Source organism: Canis lupus, chromosome 3, assembly GCF_048164855.1.
Source record: "Canis lupus baileyi chromosome 3, mCanLup2.hap1, whole genome shotgun sequence".
Taxonomy (NCBI): domain Eukaryota; kingdom Metazoa; phylum Chordata; class Mammalia; order Carnivora; family Canidae; genus Canis; species Canis lupus.
In genome coordinates, this window is record NC_132840.1 from 33735319 (window position 1) to 33758637 (window position 23319).

The 23319-nt window shown below is 46.2% G+C and overlaps 1 protein-coding gene across 2 annotated transcripts in view; it reads right to left on the bottom strand.

Moving 5' to 3' along the window:
* The window catches only part of GLIS1 (GLIS family zinc finger 1), a 223809-nt gene extending 212956 nt beyond the window's left edge, over nucleotides 1-10853 (bottom strand). For both annotated transcript variants that reach the window (XM_072820295.1, XM_072820294.1), the window contains exons 1-2: nucleotides 10779-10853; nucleotides 9395-9708 (exon numbers count right to left, since the gene is read on the bottom strand). In XM_072820295.1, coding sequence (XP_072676396.1) covers nucleotides 9395-9665 — 271 coding nt within the window. In that variant the 5' untranslated portion in view covers nucleotides 9666-9708; nucleotides 10779-10853. The remainder of the gene's footprint in view (nucleotides 1-9394; nucleotides 9709-10778) is intronic.
* Between the last annotated feature and the right edge of the window lie 12466 nt (nucleotides 10854-23319).

Consider the following 23319-nt stretch of genomic DNA (forward strand, 5'->3'; position numbering starts at 1 on the left):
GAGAACAAGCAGGGCCTCAGCAAGAAATAGAGCTGGACCGGTGGGAAGGCCTTGAACGTCACATCAGAGGCCTCAGATCTATCCCGCCGGCCAATCGGTTGCCAATCTATAAGACAAGCTGTAGTATCAGAGGTGACCTTTGAAACAGGTACCGAAGACCAGAGACTAAAAGGATGTCTCTACAGATGGGTAAGTGGATGATAAAACATCAATCTAAAAGAGTACTTAAAACTAATAACCTCATTAGGCATCTCGTCCATCAACACATACTAAAAATCTAACTGCTGTCATGTGGACCGGAGAAAGATTTCTGTTCTTTTATTCAGAAAACTTAGATACCCCTGCTGTCTGGGATGGGAAGTAACAAAGTTTCGAGGCGAGGAATTCTTAGATGCCAAGGTCTGGGATTTCTACTCTACATCCACCTCCGGACCCTGCCTCTCGGAGCCCCTCAGTCTGTTGGAAGTCAACCATCTACAGACCCAAAGAAGAGCCAACCCCAGGCGAGAAGCTCCAATGCAGAGATATTCTCACAAAGAGCGCTACGTAAGTACAAATGACTGTTTGATCAATCATTTGGCCTCCGCGTGGGATTTGGTTAGAATTAAAGCCATCTGGCTGCTGGGGGTTGGGGGGGGGGGGTGATGGGGGAGGAGACAAACAGGCGGGAAACTGACCCACCCCCTCCCCCAGAAAGCATTGTTAAAATATAAGGAGGAAAAACAGTCAAGTCCCTGCTGTTATTTCAGCCTAAGCCACTTAATCCTTCAGCACATAAAGCAACTTATTTTACGACCTTTTCCCTTTAAAAAGTAAATCTGAAGACGCTGCCTTGAATTCAGATATCTCTGAAACACAACTCATCCCTCCCAGTGAAATATCCTGTTTCATAAACCTTCCTCGAGATACTTGAAACTGCAGATCACTAAATGCCTAGCTTTAGGCATCTGACATTCCAGAGAATTAATATTTAAACTTATTATAGGAAAAAAAAAGAATTGAGTTTGGTTGAAGCATGAAATATTTAATAGTGTCTCCAAATTAGAAACCCTATTTTGTTTCGCGCTGGAAATGCCAACGTTATTACCTGGGCTTTGCACTCAAATAAGATAAAATGCACAGGCGGTCTTGAGATTAAACACATAATTACGGCCGTTTTCTCCAGAGAGAAGAGGAGGGAGGCAGGTTTGGGGAGTGGAAGCGATTGAGTTTCATTTTTACGATACACTTAAAATTATACTATCATCCTCTGCCTGGAGGGTTGGGCTTAAGAGCGTTGAAGCTACTTAATCACCGAAAAACCGTGTCACGATCCATGGATCCACGGAGGCCTATTCACGGTCTTGCGAAGCCGTCTCTGTCTTGGAACGGGCCTGCTGCTGGACGAGTCCCGGTAACTTTCTCTACTCGCTAGGACAAAAGTATTAAGTGGTTTGGGATAAAAATTAAGCTTCAATTGACACAGTGGATCCTGGCAGCCTCTGCCGGCACATGTAATTTATTTACAGGGTTGGAAAGTCGGCAAAATACATCATCAGCTCTTATACAAACTTCTACTAGGTATTAAATACCCAAGCCTCAGAGAAGTAATTCATATAGTCCAGCAACGTTCCAAAACAAACCCAATCTCCAGCCCTCCAGAGAGCTTAAAACAGCAAATGGGATCTGTATTTTTAAAGTCAGGTTTATAATTCTCCCTGGTTTCTTGCTAAAGCTTTATTTTCCATCAAACCTGTTATTTAAAAAAAAAAAGGCAGCAACATCTAAAAGAGTAATCTAGTTTTAAAAAGACACAAGTAGGAAGAGGCTGGGCCACATCGCCAACAGTGCCATCCTGATAGTTCTTCCTTCTTTCCCTGTCGGACTCAGGGTCAATATCCAAAGGCAAGGAAGGCTGGGGCATTAAAGCTTCCTGCAGGAAGTGTGATCCCGAGAACGTCCACCATCTCATGAACACGGGCATCATCGTGCAGGGCCACAGACACAAACCAGCAGCAGGACCTCTTCCTTCCCTAGGGGTCATTTGGTTCGTTCTTCATCTGACACAAAAGACCCATTTCCCATAATCAAACTCTCAAGTTTACTCTGATTCCTGGGCTGCTCTTTCTCCATCCTACCACTGAGTAAGAATTGTTTAATAGATCTTAAGCCATCATGCCCCATGAAGCATGCATTCTACTACTAGGTGTGGTGGGGCTTATGAGGAAGTCTCTTCAAACATCAAAAGATGTCTTCAGAAGCCCTGGAAGGGAGACTGCAGCCAGGGCCCGGGCAATGAGTCTCCCCAAACCGTGTGAAAGGCTCAAAACAGGACTAGAACCCACAATAACCAGGGGTGCATGTGTGTGCGCCGTGGCGTCTGGGAAGGAACGGCATCTAGAGGGTCCCTCCACAGCCTCGGAGAGTCCCTGCCTGAGGACCCCATGTCACAACTGGCAACCACTGTCTTTTCCCTGTTTCTACAGCAGAGGGCTGGACAGATGCAGACGGTCTTCCCATAAAGTCACACCTCGGCCTGTTAGTAGAGACTCCAGGGGTCTGGACCAGCCTGTGGCCTTCTGCTACCTTCCCCTGGGGCTGGGGGCACGCTCTACAGCCACAGCAACTCCCTGTTACCGCCTGGGTTTTAAAGCTTGTCCTTGAGAGCGCTGTACTTTAGGAGGAAAGTCCTGGCTTTGCAGTTACACAGAGCTGTGTTCAAATCTCACATTTTACTACTTACTACCTGTCCAGCAAGTCACTGCGAATTAAATAGTGAGCTTATGACTGGGGCAAGTCACTTTAACTTTCCAAGCCTCAGCTGCCCCATCTGGGAAACTAGGATAATGCCTCCTTTTCTCCCAGGGTTACTGGGCACCATTAAATGCAATCACAGCTACAGTACCCAGCCTGGCACAGAAGAGGTGCTCAGTAAAGGTTCGTTGACCCCCACCCCCTCTTCTGTTCCCTTCTGTGGTCAGCCTCAGGAGTCAAGAGTTCAAAGGAGAAGTTGAGTCTGAGACAAAGGTGGCTTCGTCCCACACCCTCAATCCTTCCTGACCTTCCCACTCCAGCCCATGTAGAATCCTGGAGCATCAGAGCTGGAGGGGGCTGTGGAACATCCTGTCCAACTGCTTCCCATTTTACAGATGGGGAAACAGAGACTCAAAGCCAAAGGCGCGGCCCGCATGCATCGAGGCTGCACAATGGTGCATGTGTTTGCTCCAGACAGGCCCAACCATAACCACCAAATAAATTCAGGCCATACAGGAAATGCATTATTCAGTTAGCGGACTGAAGGTCTCCTCAGTGCATCTGACTCAAATGCTGACTTTAAAAACACAGCTCGTAATGCTAACACAATCCGCCTCGATCCGCCGGAAACCCTCTGAAGGAATAACCCTTTGGAGTTTAGGGGAAGATGGGGAAAAGAAGAAAACAGATGCTTTCAGTGACTTTAAACTCTAAGACCACTGGGTTAGGGTTGTACTCTCCCCGCCCCCACCTCATCCCAGGTCTGTTTCCTTTCAGTTTCTTATAAATAAGGCCTAGGGAGACCAAAACAGCTACAACCACCCTCCCCCTTTTCTGCTTTCCTTTCTCACTCAGCTATCCGTCCGGTCCAGGACTTTGCTTCCAATGCTGAAAGCATTTTTTTTCATTGTAAACTATTAATTCGGGCAGCCACTGTTGATAAACAAGAAGTCCGTTTTTAAACTGCTAGAATCATTAGCACAGTGAAGGCGAGCGGCACAAATATTTCAGGAGTTTGCTCTTTTTTTCCTGGCCCTGGTATTACAGCTGTGCTTTCTGCATAATGCAGTTGAATTTTTCAAAGCCCATTGCAAAAGTTTGTTTCATTTCTTCTCCTCCTTGAAACGAATGTCTTTGTTTCTTTAAGCACAAAAATAAACCACCCCCTACACCAAAAGAAACAACACAACTCTCTAGGTCCCAACTAATTGCAACTAAAATCTGTATTAGCAAAATAAATTTACAAACCACCTAATTTAACTTCAAATATGACTATATATATATAACTATATATATAGTTTTATGTGTATATATATACACATATCGTGAGGTGGTTGAAATACCACCATCATCGGCTTCAAAAAAGGGAATTCTTTTCCAAGAAAATTGAGGGAAGGAAGGGAAATTACCCTCTCTATGCAAAAGCCACAATTAGCAATAATCACTGGTCAACTGACAAAGTTGGTATTTATTTATTTGTTGTGTTTTTTTTTTCCTAATCCTACCCAAAAAAGGATTGAAAACTTTAGTTTCTCCCCTTTTTCTAGGATGCTGGCCAAACTCCACAAAATAAAACCGAAGAAAATGATGATAATTATGCAACATTCAGAACAAAGAACATAAGAATATATTTTTTTAAATGATTCATTGTGCACTTATGCCTGTAATGAGATTTTAACGCACTGTAAAAATAAGTGTGCTGGCTCATTTAGCTTCTCACGCAAATGTAACGCAAGGAGATGAATAAGTCAAAGACAGGGTGCGTTTTTTATTCTCAGAAGTGTGAAGGAAAACCACAGCATATAAAGAAACTTATGTTTTTAAATCACAGATGGAGCAACACAGCCTACCAATATGATGCCACAGCTAAAAGGGTCCTGAGACCTCAGCCCAGTGGAGCAGGACAGGTAAACTGCTCAGAAACAACCAGGCCTAAATTAAGTTACGATCTAATGTGATGGTCTCCTTTCCATTTGTAAGCCAAGTCCTAGCAGCTTCTGGAGAGCATGGGAGGCAGGAAGGGAAGAGAAATTCTAGCCGCACAGGATTCTTGGGGAATCTTTGAGAATTATATTTCCGCTACATGTCTATAAAAGATTTGTCGGATACATAACTCTTACGACTGTAGACGCAACATGTTCCTATCGTATTTGTGTACCCACACACATACATGTTTCTCTTTGTCTCACTGAGCCTGACATTTGGCCAGCAGGTTTTTCTCCCCCTTTTTTGAAACCTCAAGCACCGAAAAAATTTGGATCTGATTATTTCCGGATCGCAGGACCAGCACTTTAAAATGGATGAAATGCAAGCAAATTGCCCACCAGAGCCGGAGGGGGTAAATGCTTTCAAAATAACTCATACCTTTCTATTAGGGATGCGCTAGCCCCTTCTAGGCCTCCCCTGGACATCACGGTGACCATTGTTGTTTACTCTCCACCATCGCCAGCCCCTAATGCCCATACACACAAACTGCAACTGCATTTTGATTTCCTTTTTCAAGGAAAAAAAAAAAATTAAAAAAATATATATATGAACTATTTTTTTAAGTTAGAAGATTGACTACTTTATGGCTATGTCATGATGTCTGTTTACCAATGACAGTGTCCACGTGTGTCATGATCGTCAGCCTCTTTCTTTTTTTTTTTTTTTTTTTGCTAGGACGTGTCCAGTCTCAGGACGTGGTGTAAAGGGCCCAGAGAGTCACTGTAAATTAAATAGTGAGCTCACTCTCTGGTTTAGTCTGGAAACAGCAACTCTGGACAAATGGTAAACTAAGACGTTTTCTAACTATGGCACAGGTACCACTTCCAAAAAGTCAAGACAGAAGAAATACCAAAAGCAAAAAATATTTTAAGTTCTCTGGGAACATTCAGGAGGCCATTCCGTACGCCAGCTCTTGGTCGCCAACATACACATGTAGAAGGTACAAGCTGTAGAACCAGACTCAAATACTTGGAACCGAAGGCTTACAAACTATCGCTTTTTGCTTGTAGCTTTGAGCACATCCTTGAACCTCAACATCTTCATCTATAAAATGGGAACCACAGCAATAATAGCCAGGATCTGCCCAGCACTCTCAAGACTGCAAAGCACTTTACATCTGTTCCCTCCGAGCAGCCCACAAGGTAGGCAGAGTACAGCTGGCTTGAGAGCAGATGAGAGAATGTGTGGGAACACACGCTGAAAACTGTAAAGCACTGTGCACGGGGCACGAGCGTCATCAGGCCATCGCCACAAAGCTGTCTGCCTGCATAGAGCCCAGATGTTTACCTTCTTTCCTTGTCAGGAACTTCCAAACGCACAGTGTTGGGTGTTTAATAATAAGAAAGAAAAATGCAGCATCTGGTAATTTGGCCTTTCCAGCTGCTTGGAATCTGGATAAACGGGACTCTGCCATAAACAGATCGTGATTCTTATTGTAAATGATGACAATGTTAGTCCATGACGTCGTACCATCCCCAGTGCCTCCTGACTCCAGATCTGGAAATACAGACAACCCCAGCATTTATGGAGAAGCCGTGAGACTCAAGGGCTCGCTTCCTTTCTTGGCTTAGGGTCTATCTGAAGCAGAAGGCAAATCATCTGAAACCCGACCCCAGATCAAGCAATACTGTCTTCTCTCTCCCGTTCACTGGGCACCCCGTGGCCACAAAAGACCTGAAGCTTGGCTCCTCTCAGCTTCCCCTGGCCAGTGCACCAGTGAGTGCGCTTCACCTTCAACATTTTAAAAATCAAACCTTTCTCCCTCTTTTCCCTGCCCCTTTTATCTCAAGTATCACTTACCCTAGCTTGGCATGAATTAATAAAAGTGACCCCTCCTACCTTTTTAGTTTATAAAGCATTCTCACAGCCATTGTTTGATTCACCCTGGGAGGAAGGCATCATTACCTCTCATGCAAATGAAAAGCCAGACGCTGGAGAACCTTAAAGGCATCACAAGAGTAACCCCACAATAAGCAGGCCCTGAGGTGGCCCTTGCACTAAAGCTCTCCCCAGTCTTTCAAAGTCGGTCTCACGGTAAGTTTACAAATGGGTGGGGTGGCAAAGGCTCAGGCAGTGAGCGAGTTCCCCGGAGCTCGCACAGATCATAGGCCACAGGGCAGAGTCAATAAATATTTTTCAATAGGTATTTGAGTGTGTTTCCAATAAACCTAAGATCTGGAGCTAGACACCAAACGTTCAAGAGGGTTACGTGGTCCAGGGAATATCTGGGTGGGAGCAGGGGTAGTAAGAGGTGCCGAAGCTTCCTCATGGCATTTTTAAGAAGACTGCCGAAGCTCTGTGGGGAAGCTGGTTTCATCTCCGGCCACTGAGGGGCTGGCCTGTGAGGAAGACTTTGCTGAGGAGAGAGGCCAGGTTGGCAATTTCTTCAAGCCCAGGTCAGTGAGCAAAGGCTGGCCAGAGAACACCCACCCAGATCAGGGGGCGGCCTTTTATAATAGGAGATACCTTCTCTTCTCTCAGGCCTCAATTTCCTTATCTTTCACAGGGGTGTGATAAATTCTACCCCACCAGCCGGGAGGGAGACTGTATAGAAAACAGTTTAGAAGAGGCATCTGAGGGACGTCTGGGTGGCTCAGTGGTTGAGCGCCTGCCTTTGGCCCAGGGTGTGATCCTGGAGTCCTGGGATTGAGTCCTGCATCAGGCTCCCTGTGAGGAGCCTGCTTCTCCCTCTCCCTAGGTCTCTGCCCCTCTCTCTGTGTGTCTCTCATCAATAAATAATTTAATTTAATTTAATTAAAAAAAAGAAGGAGCATCTGGGTGGCTCAGTGGTTGAGCATCTACCTTTGGCTCAGGTCATGATCCTGGATCCTGGGATCGAGTCCCGCATCAGGCTCCCCAGAGGGAGCCTGATTCTCCCTCTGCCTGTGTCTCTGCCTCTCTCTCTCTCTCTCTCTCTCTCTCTGTGTGTGTCTCTCATGAATAAATAAATAAAATCTTAAAAAAAAAAAAAAAAAGGCAGCCTCTTACAAATGCTTAACCAGAACAACCATGTTAGGGTACAAAGAAAGAGGCTGTTCCTCCCATCCCTTTCTACCCTCCTTTGTCCTTCCCAAATACAATCTTGAGTTAAACATTTCATATACTAGACATTGGTGGGGGAAGAGGAGTATGAATAAAGATAATTGGGGTTTAGGAGAATGGAAATAGGAAGATCATATGCAAAGCACCCAGATGAGAGGTCTCTAACCACGGCTCCAAACAAAGATATGTTTAGGAGAGCCATTCACCAGGTCTGCAGAGAAATCGATCTTCAGGGACAGCTATGATTTTTTTAAAACCTAAAACGTTGTATGAGGGTATCTGTTTAAGGGAGGATTGTATGTGGAGCAGGGCAAGCCAAGAAGCTCAGGGCAGCAGATATTACTCATGTCTTGCTGCGCACCACTCCTCTCTCCCCAGTAAAGAAAACCTCATACGCCTATCCTAGTAATAATACCCTAAAACCACTGTTTTGTGTCTACCTTTCCAACAGAGTCCCTCTCTGTTGGAGTAGAGGCTGACATTGAACATGAGACAAGAAAATAGCACTCTCCTACAAAGTCAGGTGTTTTCATTAAAGAGAAAAACACTGTTTCCTTTCATTTCATTTTACCAGTGCCTGAACTGGGAAGTTGGTTATTCTCCACCCAGAAGAAGCTCTCATCTCTAAAACCCAAACGCTCTACGTTTTCTAAGTTGCTGGGGCTAATGCTAAAGGAGTGATGTCTATAGAGCCAAAAGAAACTTTCTGTCTTGAGAATCACCTAGAAATAGAACCAAGAGGTCCTAAAAGCCGAAATAATGAAATCCCAAGCCTTGGTTTCTCTCAGGGAGAGAAAAAAGGTTGGGGGGGAGGGGAGGATGGCAGGACAACACTGCATCTTAACAATTTCCCTAATTTCTAGTTAATTATCTGTCAGCATGAAACTTATAAATAATGGCTCAATAATAATTAACTGTGATGAGAGAACAGGTTCATGAGAATGCCCGCATCATCGCTGACTTTGAGCCCATAAACCCTACTGCAGCCTGCACCTTACACCCACCAGCGTCACTGAGTAGAGGATGGGTACTGCAAAGGAATATCTGATCACATATTATGCTTCTGAAGCTTCAAATTCGAAAAAGCCATTTTTTTAAAGTCAAGATACTGACTCAGGCTGGATCACAGATTCATAAAATTTTCCATCAGGACTCCAGAAATCATCTGACAAAATTAATTCCTCACTTGACAGATGGGGAAACTGAGATTCCAAGAGGGGAGAGGTCTTGTTGAAGGCCTCTGGTTTTTGCTCTTAGCATGATCAGAATATTTCCAAATATGCCTGTGATATTCGAGTTGCTATTCGCCCTAATTCACAAGATTCTGTAAGTTTCGCACAACTCTTACCAGAAATTCACAGAAGCAAAATCACGTAAGCTGGACTCTCTATACACATAGGTCCTCCGAAATAGGCTTACAGAGTTTAGATTAGATGCTTCCTAAACAGGCATCATTTGATAAGGACAACCGAGTCCCAAACACCGAGAGAGAAAGTGATGAACAGGAGAGAAAGCTCCACCTAGTTCTCCCGAGAATTCCCGCAAAGGAGTGCGGTGCTCAGGCCAGGCAGCCCGGATTTCTCCACGCCGCCAGGCCAGCCGGGCACGTCGGCGGGACCGGGACCGGACTTACCCTTCCCGGCGGCGGCGGCGGCGGCGGCCTTGGACGGACCATAGTCTCGGGGGCTCCGTGGGCGGAGGAGGTCGTGGGCGCAGGGCAGCGGCGCGGGCGGCCGGGGCAGCAGGTCACGCGGGCCCCCGTCCACGCAGCCGCCGCCGCTCACAGCGACCCTGAAGGCCATGTGCGTGCCGCCGAGGCCGGAGGGCCCGCGGCCTGGACCCGGGGCGCCGAGGGCCTCCTTGGGCCTCTTGTCTGAGTGCGCCTCCGCCACCTCGCAGTGCATGGCGCCAGCGCAGGGCGCGCCGCTGGGGGGTAGAGCCGGGCTCCTGCGGAGGGAAGACAGCGGGCGCGTTAGAAAGGGCGAAGGGCCCCCTCGAGTCCCGAGTCCCGAGTCCCGAGTCCCGAGTCCCGGGGGAGGTTGGGGCCGGTCACCACCACCCCTCGACGTACTCCCCGTCTCTAAAATGGGTGAGCTCCACCACACTTCCCTTAACCCGACAAACCCACCTGATCGCGCAAAAGCCCCTTCCTGGCCCAGAAGGGCTCACGCTCCCCCCTCTGATGTGTCCAGGGCCCCCCCACCCGCCGCCGCAGCGCATTCGGGGGAGCCCGCGCACCCTCCCGCTCAAATCCGCGGCCACCGATTCCAGCCGTCCCCAAAGAAATGGGGAGACTGAGGCCTGCAGGAGGGAGAGCGCCTGAGCGGGGTCACCCCGTGAGACCCGGCGCGGGCGGCAACGCGGATTCCCAGGGCCGGGCTCGGGCGACGCCGCGGAGGCTACTCCAGGTGGGTCGGGGGCTGCGCGCCTCCCTGGGCGCTTCGGGGACCCGGCGGCGCGCAGGGACCAGGGCTGCGCACCCACCGCTCCGGGGCGCAGCCCCTCCCACACTTACCCACGACCGCCGAGGCCGGTTGGGGGGGTCCGACGACGGGCGCTCACTCCCGCGACACGAACCCATCACGAGCACACAGAGACACGCACACTCCCACGCGCGGCAGAGAAAATGGACCCTTCGCACGCGCAAACCCGCGGAGATCGGGAACGCCCCTGGACGCCGGCTCCCACGCATACCACACGCCCCCGCAGAGGCACACTGGGGACACCGTGTGCCACACGTACGGCTCCTCTCATTCACCCGCTCCGACGCTGGGCAACGCTGCGGCCCCGCGGGCTCACACTCCGCGCACACGCGCGCTGGGGCCCCGTCCGCAGCGTCTGGGCCCTGCCGTCATCCCTCCTGCAACAAGGGCCCGGGGCCCCCAAACCCTCCTCCCCTCGCTGCGCTCCCCGCGCCGTTCCAAAGCTGCCGGGACCCCAACGTCCCGGGGACCCTAGGCTCAGACCCCGGACCCGGCGCCCGCCCTCCCCGGGTCCCGGGCCGCGCCCCCTCTCACCTCGCCGCTGCGGCTGCAGCTCGCGGGGCGCACGGCTCGGCGCGCCTCCACTGGCGCCGCAGCCCCCGCAGCCGCCGCTGCCGCCGCGTCCAGAGGGGCGGCATCCCGGGGCGGGGTGGGGGCGGGGCGGGGCGGGGCGGGGCCGGGCCCGGGCTGCCCGACAGCCTCTCCGGCCACTGGCTCGCCGCGGCCGCCGCGCGGAGGCCAATCGCGGCGCGAGGGCGGGGCCTCCGTTGCCCGGGGCCTGGGCAGGGCGGCGAGCGGGGCTGGGCGGAGGGTTTGACAGGCGGCGGCCGCCGAGCCCCGCGCTGCCCGCTGCCCTCCGGCCGCCCGGGCGGGCAGGGCGGCGCCGCGGGCCGAGAGGCAGGGCGCGTCGGCGGAGCTGGGCCGGCCGGGCGGCGGAGCGCACGGGGCGCCGGGAGAGCCAGGCTGTGTCCCCGCCCGTCCCCGCGGCCGAGGCCGGACCCTTGCCTTCCCCGCGGTCAGTTTTCTCCTCGTCACGCGGGACCGGCGGGACCTGCACGCGGAGGTAACGCTGTGACAGTGCTTTACAGTCGGGCCGCAGAGTCCCCGCGGCTCGCTCGAGACCTTGCACGCGTTTCAGCGCCGGTCAGCGGCAGCGTTGGGACGAGAACCGGGGATGTCGGACCTGGCTTCTTCGGCGTTTTGGTTTCTGCGGTGTTTTTCGCTGTAGAGCCCAGGCTAGAGGGTGCCCAACTCCAAAGTTGAAAGAAGAACAAAAACAGGGGCACCTGGCTGGCGCAGTCAGTAGAGCATGCGTCTCGTCATCTCAAGGTCGTGAGTTCCAAACCCACCTTGGATGTAGAACTGACTTTTTTTTTTTTTTTAATGATAGTCACAGAGAGAGAGAGAGAGAGAGAGAGAGAGAGAGAGGCAGAGACACAGGCAGAGAGAGAAGCAGGCTCCATGTAGGGAGCCCGATGCGGGACTCGATTCCCGGTCTCCAGGATCAGGCCCTGGGCTGAAGGCGGCGCTAAACCACTGAGCCACCCGGGCCGCCCCTAATTTTTTTCTAAAGATTTTATTTACTTGAGAGAGAGAGGCAGAGACACAGGCAGAGGTAGAAGCAGGCTCCATGCACCGGGAGCCCGACGTGGGACTCGATCCCGGGTCTCCAGGATCGCGCCCTGGGCCAAAGGCAGGCGCTAAACCGCTGCGCCACCCAGGGATCCCTAGAACTGACTTTTTTTTAAAAAATTGAAAAAATGAAAATGTTAATTAAAAAAAAAAAAAAAGGACAACAGCAAATGCCAGGTCTCAACTAGAAAATATTCTAATAAAATCTGTGAATCTGTCTGGGGGCAGGGCCCCAGTGCCTAGATTGTTAGGGGGCTCCCAGGAGATCTTAATGAGCCTTGGGGATTGAGACCCATTCCTCTAAATTCCTTCCCGGCCTGGAACCCGATTCCCCTGTGTTCTGGGTTTCCCTCACAGCCAGCCGTGTCTCTCCAAGCCCTGTCCAATGCGTCGAAAGACCACCACCCAAAGAACAGTCTGAGGGTGTTTAGCTGCAGTGGCTCAGGTCCCTTCTCTGAGCTTCAGTTTCCTTCTGTAAAAAGCAGAGTTATTCACCTGGGCGGGACTATCCACCAGGGCTACTGGAAGGGTTCTAGGAGACCCCCAAGGTAACCTGTATTCATTTCAGCCCACCCCCAGGACACTGTTTGCTGGTGACTCAGGCCACCCCAAGGGACCTATCTGGCTTCACACACTCTGAAAGTAGGGTGTCTGGTCTCCTTGCCCTTGGCCTCAAGCTGAAAAATGTATATGCAGCCTGTCCCTATGACACAATAGGTCAGGTCTCACAATAGACATTCTGCAAAGAGTAAGAGACCTCAAGCAGCATCCCTAGAATCTTGGGAAACCAGGCTTTTAGAGTCATAAAGTTCTTTTTTTTTTTTTAAAGATTTTTATTTATTTATTCATGATAGTCACAGAGAGAGAGAGAGAGAGAGAGAGGCAGAGACACAGGCAGAGGGAGAAGCAGGCTCCATGCACCGGGAGCCCGGTGTGGGATTCGATCCCGGGTCTCCAGGATCGCGCCCTGGGCCAAAGGCAGGCGCCAAACCGCTGCGCCACCCAGGGATCCCGAGTCATAAAGTTCTAAAATCTGATTTCCTATTATTGGTTACACATAGCATTCGCAATTAGATACTGGTAAGAAGGTCCTTGGAGACTTAGTCGCACCCACCCCTACATTCAAAGGAGAGAGGATGTGACTGGCCCACAGCCATATGGTGGGTGTGGCCGAGCTGGCACCAGCATCCCCACTTCCTAAGTCCCAGTCTGGTGCTCTCACTTCTGTATCAACCAGCTGCCTCTAATAGACAGAGGATGTCATCCAACCTGCCCATTACACACAGGTCAAAGGCCAAGGGCTGCATAGGGCAGCTCAGTCTTGTGTGTGTCTGGGGATTTGGAGTGGAGACTTGTTGCTACTTTTATGGTAGGAGGAGAAGAGGTAGAGAGGAGCAAGGGTAGCTCACCAAGCCCTCCAACACACTGCTAGGGCTGAAGTTCTAGGGCTGGCTCTGCTGCCAACAAGCCATGTGGCTTTAGCAAATCATAATCTCATTTTGAACCTCAGTTTCCACCTCAAAAAGCAAGACAGTTGGAAGAAGATGGCTGGCCTTTCCAGTTCTACCCTTCAGTGAGTCCTGGAGTTGAATCCTCCCCTCTCCTCCCCCCCCCCCCAACACACACACACACACACACACACACACAGCACTGCACACTTGGGACTCTGGAAACACTTACTGAATAAGTCACTTAATCAACTGTAACTGCAGGCAGAGGCTCTCCAAATTTCCAAGATGCAGCAATGGCTCATTCACTTATTCTTTACTGGGCACCTCCCCTGAGCTAGCCCCCACACCTGAGCTAAGGAAATGGAGATCCTGGCCTTCCCCCATTGAGCTCACAGCTCCACCCCACCAGGACAGATGAGTTTGTAAAGCCTGACAAAGCAATGCGAAGGTTAATCTGCTCATTAAATAGACCTCTTAAACACTTGTATATTGCAGGACCCCTTTGGGGATATACAAAATCCAGTGGGTGCATGCAGTTTTTTTTCTTTAGAGAGAAATGTAAGGAAATGTTAACAGTGGTTAAGGGAATAAAGGACTGTGGGGTACTTTTTCATTTTTTACTTTTCTGAACTGTTTGCCTTTTCTAAGAATATGTATTATCCTTCCTCTCTTTCAGTAGGGGTTACTTGAGCAGTAGGACTATGAGCTGTATTTTTTTTTCCTGTGTAGTTTTGGTATGAAAATGAAACTCATTAATATTTTAATTGTCAAGAACAAAGCACAGCAAAACAAGTAAAATCCACTTCTCCCTTTAGCAGGCCAGACAATAATGTGTGTTTTTAATACTAACCAGTGTTCCAGCTCAAACTTGCTTTTGCCCTCCTACTCCCACATACAGCCTGTCTACTTGGATATCTCCATCTGGAGCCATCTGCAAAAGCAAACATGTTTTCTTTTCCGACTTAGCTCCTCATTCCTGTATCTACCTAGCAGACCCCATGGCCAAGTCCTCCATGTCAGAAGTCTGAGGCATCCTAGGTCCCTTCTCTCCCACATTCCCATATTTGATTCACCATGAATCCACCTAATACCCCACTACATTTCTTCCCAATTCTTCTTCTTGCCTCTAGACTTATCCTCTTCCCTATCATCCATTTTCCATACAGGTTTCTCTTTCAGGCTCTAAAACATAGATTTGACCATGTCACTTCCCTGGTGAAGATAGTGATCATTAATAGATCCCAACAGCCACCTAAGTGAAGTCAAACAATTTTTTCACTCCACCACTTAGCCCTATCTTGTGTTCCAAGCACCCTAGAATATTTTGCATCACCTAGAACCCAGAACATATATTTGTATCTTTATAGTTTTGTATATGATGTTTCCTATGCTAACATTTTTCTTGCTTGTCCTTCTTATGAATTGTTTGATACCCAGCTCGAGTGTCACTTTTTCCCAGAAGCCTTCTTGAAATCCTCTGGCTAGAATTATTTTCTTCCTGCACATTCCTACAGCAATCTACTTCATTCTATCTCATAACTTATATTATACCGTTTTATAACTACCTATTTAACAGTCTGTCTCTTCCTTCAGCCTGAGATCTCTCTGGGAGAAGGGGCAGCCTTTTGCCTTTGTAACTCCAGAACCTAGAACACATTCTGGCACAATGTTGGTACTAGGTAAATGTTTATGGAATGCAGATTGAATTATTAGAGACTGACTACTACTTCATTTGCTTGACTGCATTTCTAGCTAAGCACTTCTCTTTTTTTAAAAAGATTTTATTTATTTATTTGTGACAGACGCAGAGAGAGAGAGAGAGAGGCAGAGACACAGGCAGAGGGAAAAGCAGGCTCCCCTGTGGGAGGAGCCTGTGGGGAGCCCGACATGGTACTGGATCCCGGGTCTCCAGGATCATGCCCTGGGCTGAAGGTGGTGCTAAACTGCTGAGCCACCGGGGCTGCCCCAAGCTAAGCACTTCTTTAAGCTATCATGACCTCCCTCACTCTTGGTCCAGGACTATAAGCATATACACAGCAAATGATTGAGGCAAAAATAGACATTTCTGTGTATCTAAGGGTCTCTTGTGTCCTGGATATATGAAAAAAGGAGAAGGAATAGAGGTGATGAATGCTACACTGCTTACTTTGCCTCTATTTCTTGCAGCAAGAGAAGAATTAACATTCACTAGGGAACCTACTATGTGCCAGGTGGGTTATGGCTGACACTCTCCATATGTGATCTCATTTTATCCTGAAAACTCTGAGAGAAAGAGATTGTCTTTCCGGTCTTATAGGTGAGAAAGTAAAAGCTCCAAATTAAGTGATTTGCCAAAGTTCTCAGTTAAGAGTGTCTGCCTCTCATATATCCATGGTTAACTGATTTTCAATAAGAATGCCAAGACCACTCATTGAGGAAAGAATAGTCTCTTCAACAAATAGTGCTAGGACAACTGGATGACTGCATGCAAAAGAATGAAGTTGAATCTCCATATCATACCATCTACAAAAAAGTAACTCAAAATGGATCAACTTCATAAATGCAAGAGCTGAAAACCATAAAATACTTAGGAGAAAACAAGGGGGCAATCTTTGTGACCTTGGATGTGGCAATGGATTCTTAGATGTGAAACCAAAAACATAGGCAACAAATTTTTTTTCTAATAGGACTTCATCAAAATTAAAATTTTTTTCTGCATCAAAGGACATTATGAAGGTATGAAAAGATAAGCTATAGAATGGGAGAAAATATTTGCAAATCATACATTTGATAAGTGTTTAGCATCCATAATATATAAATAACTCATATAGTCCAATATCAAAAAGATGACCAAGTCAAAAAAATGGGCAAAGGACGCTTCTCCAAAGAAGATATACAAATGGCCAGCAAGTACATGAAAAGATGCTCAAACTTACTAGTCATTAGGGAAATGCAAATCAAAATTACCAAAATCATATCCACTAGGGTGGCTATTAAAAAAAAAAAAAACAGAACGAAGTAATAAGTGTTGGTGAGGATGTGGAGAAATTGGAACCTTCATGAGGATGTAGAGATATTAGAACCTTCATACATTGATGATAGGAATATAAAATGGTTCAGCCACTGTGGAAAACAATTTGATGGTTCCTCAAAAAAATTAACATAGAATTACTGACCCAGAAATTCCACTCCTAGATATATTCCATTGTTGTGGAAACAATTCAAATGTTCATCAATGGATGAATGGATAAAAAAAAAAACTGTATATATATATATATATATATATATATATATATATATATATATATACATACACACACACGCGCACACACACACACACACACACACACACCACACAATGGAATACCATTCAGCCATAAAAAGGAATTAAGTACAGATACATGCTACAACTTGGATGAACCTCAAGAATGTTATGCTAAGTGGGGATCCCTGGGTGGCGCAGCGGTTTGGCGCCTGCCTTTGGCCCAGGGCGCGGCCCGGGATATCCGGGATCGAATCCCACGTCAGGCTCCCGGTGCATGGAGCCTGCTTCTCCCTCTGCCTGTGTCTCTGCCTCTCTCTCTCTCACTGTGTGCCTATCATAAATAAATAAAAGTTAAAAAAAATTAAAAAAAAAGAATGTTATGCTAAGTGAAAGAAGCTAGACACAAAAGGTCACATATTTTATTATTCCACTTAAATGATATATCCTTAATAGGTAAATCCATAGAGACAGAAAGAGATTGGTGGTAGCCAGGAGCTAAGGGAAGGGACCAATGGGGATTGTCTGCTTAATGGCTATAGGTTTTCTTTTAGGCTAATGAAAATTTTTTAGAATTAGATAAAGGTGATGGTTGTATAACATAGTGAATGTACTAAATGCCACTGAATTACTCATTTTTAAGTGGTTAATTTTATGTTACATGCATTTTACTGCAATAACATTTTTAATTTAATTAAAATTGAAGATTGTCTGCCTGAGTCCAGAACCTGGGTTTACTTCTCTGTGGTTTGGGGCTTTCATTGAGGACAGGCCATAAAATGACTTCTTTACTGGTTGTAGCTCTGGTGTTGTCAAGCTAAGGGACATTAGCAAGTCACCATCCCAGCTTCCCTGATACTGTACCTACCAAATAAGGATGACAGTACTTGACCCACCAAGGCTTCTGTGGAGACTCAATGAGAAGGTCAAAAAAGATCAAATCAACTAGAAAATGAGAGGTGATAATGATGATTAATGAAATACTCAACATACTTCTCCTACCACTTCCAGACCTCATTTTATTTATTTGAAGATGTTCTTTTTAAAACAAAATAAAAACTCCTGAAGAATCCCAATATGGAACATAGTCATAAAGGGCCATTAAAGATGTTCTAGATAAAATCTAATATATGATTGAAAAAGAAAGAATCAACTTAAACTAGGAATAGAAAGGAACATTCTTAACTAGATGAAGGGAGTCTACAAAAACAAAACCTACAGCTAACATCACACATTTACAGTACGGTGTAAGGGTAAAGACTGAATGATTTCCCCCTAAGATTAAGAACAAAGATATTTCACTATTGCTATTTGACATCACACTGCAGGTCCTTAGCAAGTCCTAAGGCAAGAGGAAAAAAATACACAGATTGGAATGAAAGAAATTCTCTATTGGGAGGCAACGTTATCATCATGTATAAAATCTCATGAAATCTATCAAAAAGAAAAAACCTAGAACTTATAAATAATGAGTTTATCAAGGTTGCAGGACACAAGGTTAATATAGAAAAATCCATCATAGGGCAGCCCGGTAGCTCAGAGGTTTAGCGCCGCCTTCAGCCCAGGGCGTGATCCTGGAGATCCAGGATCGAGTCCCACATCGGGCTCCCTGCAGGAGCCTGCTTCTCCCTCTGCCCCCGCCACCCCCGTCTCAAATAAATAAATAAATAAATAAATAAATAAATAAATAAATAAATAAATCTTTGAAAGAAAGAAAGATCCATCATATTTATATATATAGCAATAAGCCATTAGAAAAAAAAAATGCCCATCCTCCTTCCGCCACCTTTCCATGCCACCATAATGTACACATGAATGTCCTGGCAGATGCTCTCAAGAATATTAACAATGCCAGAAAGAGAGGCAAACACCAGGTTCTTAGGCTGTGCTCCAGAGTCATAGTCCAGTTTCTAACTATGATGATGAAGCATGGTTACATTGGCGAATTTGAAATCACTGATGACCACAAAACTGGGAAAATTGTTGGGAACCTCACAGGCAGATATGATGCCAAAAGCATTATCCATAAAGGAAAAAAAAAAACGTTAATTGGACTTGATCAAAAATTAAAATTTTTGCTCTGCAAAAGCCACTTTAACTACTAAGAGAATGAAAAGACAGGCCACAAACATACAGGAAGAAAATATTTGCAAATCATATATTCAAGTAATGAATTGTACTCAGAATATATGAAGAACCCTTACAACTTAACAAAACAAAAACAACCAAAGTTTTTAAATGGGCAAAACATCTGAACAGATACCTCACCAAAGAAAATATGCAGATGGAAAATAAATACATAAAAATAGTGCATGATCATTAGTCATCAGGGAATGCAAATTATAAGCACACTAGTATACCACTACCCATCCATTAGAATGGTTAAAATTTAAAAATAAAATTCAAACATATCAAATGTTGGCAACGATGTAAAGCAACTGGAACTCTCATTAATTGCTGGTAGAAGTGCAAAAAGAGGAGCTCCTGGGTGACTCAGTTGGTTAAGTGACGAACTCTTGATTTTGGCTCAAGTCATAATCTCAGGGTTGTGAGATCGAACCCCACGTGAGCCCTGAGTGACATGCTCTGTGCAATCTGCTTCTCTCTCTTCCTCTGCTTCTCTCTTCCCCTGCTCGTGCTCCCTCTCTCTCTCTCTCTTTCAAACAAATAAAATCTTTTTAAAAAATGCAAAAAGGTACAACCACTTTGGAAAACAATCTGATACTTTCTTATAAAGTTAATCATAATACCATACAACCCATACAAGCCAGCAATACCATTCCCAGTATGAAATGAAAATCTATGTTTGTTTATACAAAAACCTGTACATGAAGATTTTTAGGAACTTTATTTGTAATCCTCAAAAACAGAAAACCAAAAATTTCTCAGCTGCCTACCAGATTCACTGTGGTAAATCCACAGAATGGAGTACTACTCAGCAAATAACACAGAATTGAACAAGGGTGAATCAAAAGCATCATGCTAAGTAAATGAAGCCAGACTCAAAAGACCACATACTGTATGACCCCATTGATGTAACCTTCTGGAGAACGCAAAATTATAGAGAACAGATCAATGATGGCCGGGAGTTAAGGATTGGAAAAGATTTGCGACCTGGAATAAGGCAGTGTAGGGGAGGAAGGCACCATGATAGAGTCGGGTTGGTTATTCCTAAAAATAGAGTCTCTTCTGAACGAAACCTCAGGTTAATCAGACTCTCTCTAAAAATAGAAGCTAATAAATGGCTTGGGAAGCTAACGTCTCCTAAGCTCATTTCTTCCACGCCCTCTCCTTTCTCCTTTCCTCATTCTGTTTTCTCTCACATGGATGATGATACCACCAAGTTAGGATCCTAGGGGTTATCCTAGGCTCCTTTTCTCTTCCACCCACATCTAGACTCTGAGGCCTGTGACTCCTGCCTCTCATGTTCTTCTATCTCCACACTGTGGCCCTAACCAGGCCTCATCATCTCTAGTCTAACACTGGACCAGGCTCCCACCTGGGGCTCCTCCCTATAGCCAGAGTCTTTCTAAATCATTGATCCAACCATGTTGCTCTCCAAGCTGAAAGCCTTATGAGTGCCCACTGGCTCTTTGGGGCAGGAATTGTTTTATGTGCCACCCTAGTCCTAGTACCGAGCACAATGCCTGGTGTCCATGCACACAGTGAATTATGGTTGAATACATGCATAAGTTAATAGAGTGAATGAATGAATTACTAAAGGATGTACAGGCCCTTCAGAAAGTCATTCAGAGAGGTCTGAAGTAGTGTATCCAGAGTAACCTCCATCTTGATCCAACAATATTGATTGAATACCTACCATGCCCAGGAGCTGTCCTTAAGGAGCCAGAGATTCACAGAACTTTCGACTGACTGGTGGTGGACACAAAGTATTCAGCCAATCATCATACACATGAATGCATATACAGGAATCATACAAACAAGCAAAGATAAGGTCCAAAAGGAGAAATGCTCATGTGATAAGAAGCTGTGAAGTGGGCAGAGGAGTTGGAGGATTGATGAAGTCACAGAAGGCTTCCCCGAGGAGGTGACGATTCATCTGGCATCTCGGAGGACACAAAATCCTTACTTGTGGAGCTGAGGAAGAGCTTTCCAGCAGATGGTCAAGTGTGTGCTAACGCCCTGAGATGAGAGGAACAGAGATCCCTTCCAGGCGGCAAAAAAGGAGCAGTGTTTGAAAGCCACCAAGTCGGGGGGGGGGGGGCGGGAGGAGGCCCCAGATGAGCCTGGGGAATGGAAAGGGCTGGATCCAAAATTAATGAATTTTAGGCTGGAGACTGACATGATCAGATCTGTTCTGAAAATACCATTCTACCTGTTGTTTGGAAAGTGGATTGTGAAAGAGACAAGTGTGGATGCTGTTAGAATCGTCAGGAGAGGTCCCAGAAAGTGATGCTGGGGCGCCTGGATGCTGGGGGCCAGGTGGGTGGGGATGGACCCAAGTTGCTAAATGCAGCTTTACTTAGGAAGGAAACCTGATGAACCTGGGAGATGGGAGTGATGGGAAGGAAGGGAGCAGCCCAGGGTCTGGAAGTAACAGTTTTCAAGTTTGGAACTTCCCCCGGGTGGCCCAAGGATTCCTCATCCTTGATGGTGGTTTCTGGAAGCAAACAACAGCACCTGCCAGCCCACTAACTTCTACCCCATCGTCACTCTCATTACTAGGCAGCTGCTCTCACTGGTCTTCAGCACATCACTGTATTTGCAGGGAAGCAGAACCAGACGATACAACAACCTCCTAACTAGTCTCCCTGCCTTCATTCTTAGCGGCTAAACCCTCTCCCCAGTCTCCTTTGCACAGAACAGCCAGATTGAACTTTTTTTTTTTTCAGATTGAACTTTTACAAACATAAATGGGCCCATGTTACTCCTTTGCTCAGAATTTTCCAATGCCTCTGAGTCAGAGTAAGAGCAAAGTCCTCATTGTAACCTACCCAGGCCTGGTCCCCTCCTGCGTCTCGGACCCCACCTCCCTCACCTCCCTTCACCCACTGTGTCCAGCCACTCTGCCCACTTTGCTAGCTCTTGAACATATCAAACTCTGATTCTGGAGTCCTGCTTTCTGGGATTTTCACTTCAGGTATCCACATATTCCGTCTCTTACCTCATTCAGGCCTCTGGCCAAACATCACTTTACGGAGAAGGCCTTCCCCAACCACCCCACCTAAAACAGCATCCCACTGTGCTATCTACTCCCGGCTTGTTTTTCAGAGTACTCACCACCATGTGACATTTGTTTATACTCCCTGTCTATCTCCCTCCACCGGAGCCTTAGTTTGGCTACTCTGAGTTCCTTGTTATCCCTGTGAAAACGTGTTAAATATTTGCTGACAAAGAAAATAAACCAGTTCCATCTCATTATTTAATTAAGAAGATCTAAAAGGACAATACGGTCTTCTGTTCTAATAATAATAATAATCGTTATTATTTATTATTATAGTTAATAGCAACCGCAAAAACATTAAAAATTTTGAAATAAGAATGATGGACTGCAGTATGCCAGGCCAATTTATAAGACTGACTCCAGAACCCAGTGTCCTTTTAGAGCAGCCCAAAAGATACAAAGCCTTTTCTTGCTGTTCTCACATGACCTCTTCAGTGGGAACAGGGGGGTCAAACTGACCACTCATTATCTGGTGATGAACACAGCTGTCTTCTCATAACTCTCTAGCTTTGTGGAAAATCCTGGTGACTTATTCATGTCTTAAAACATGAATAAATAAAAGTCTGCTAAAACAGATTTATCTTTTCATTCACAAGCAGTATTTCCAAAGTTAGGAAGTTTTCCATTGGACTTATAAATTGAAATAAGAAATCTTTTTAGTAAACTTGACTCACTGAATAAGTCTTAAGCTTGAGACATTTTTGGAGACAATGTATTATAATGTTCTGTTTTCACCAGGCAAAGGAGCAAAGCCTGACCGAACACCAAGGCTCCCTGTTTCAAAGAAGACCAGGAATCAAATCTAGCTTCTTCAAGAAAATCACAGGCTAAAATTTGCAAAGGAAAAATAGCAAGCTATTTCTAATGCTTTGCTTCAAAAATACATACTCCTCTCACCTTCTTGGTGATTGTTGCTTCAAGATGATAAAATATTCCTCTTTGGGAAAAAAGAAAGAAGGAAAGAAAAAAAAAAAAAAACACACCTCCCAAGAAAACTAAGAGCCTGGCTTTGAAGACAGACCTCCCTGCATCTGAATCCCGTCTCTATTAGCTGTGTGTCCTTGAGCAAATCGTCTCAGTTCTCACCTCAGGCCCCTCTTCCAGGAAATTGAGGTAAAGGTTACAACAACCCTGGCAGATAAATGGCTATCAGAGGTAATTCGCATTCAGTCCAGGGTCCATCACCTAGCAGGTGCTCAAAAAATGGTGGCAGTGATCACTCTAGAAGCATCTATCTATAGAAGCCTGCTCAAGCCATCAGCACCATTAAACGTAATATATATATGTAAACAAATTTTAAAGAACATTTAGAAAATACAGAAAAATATGAAAAAGAAATCCCCTATCAGTACTATGAAAAAAACGTCCCCAAAACGAATGAGAAATGGTAAGGACCACAGACGGTTCTCCTCTAACAATTTTGAAATAGTGACCTCTGCTGGCCACTGGGAAACACGAACTTTCCAGCCAACTCTCACAATTGAGCAAGGGTTGAGTCAGCCAGGCTTGGTCCCTATCCCTGGAACAAAAACCAGGTGTTGCATTACAAGGGACAGAAATCGTCAC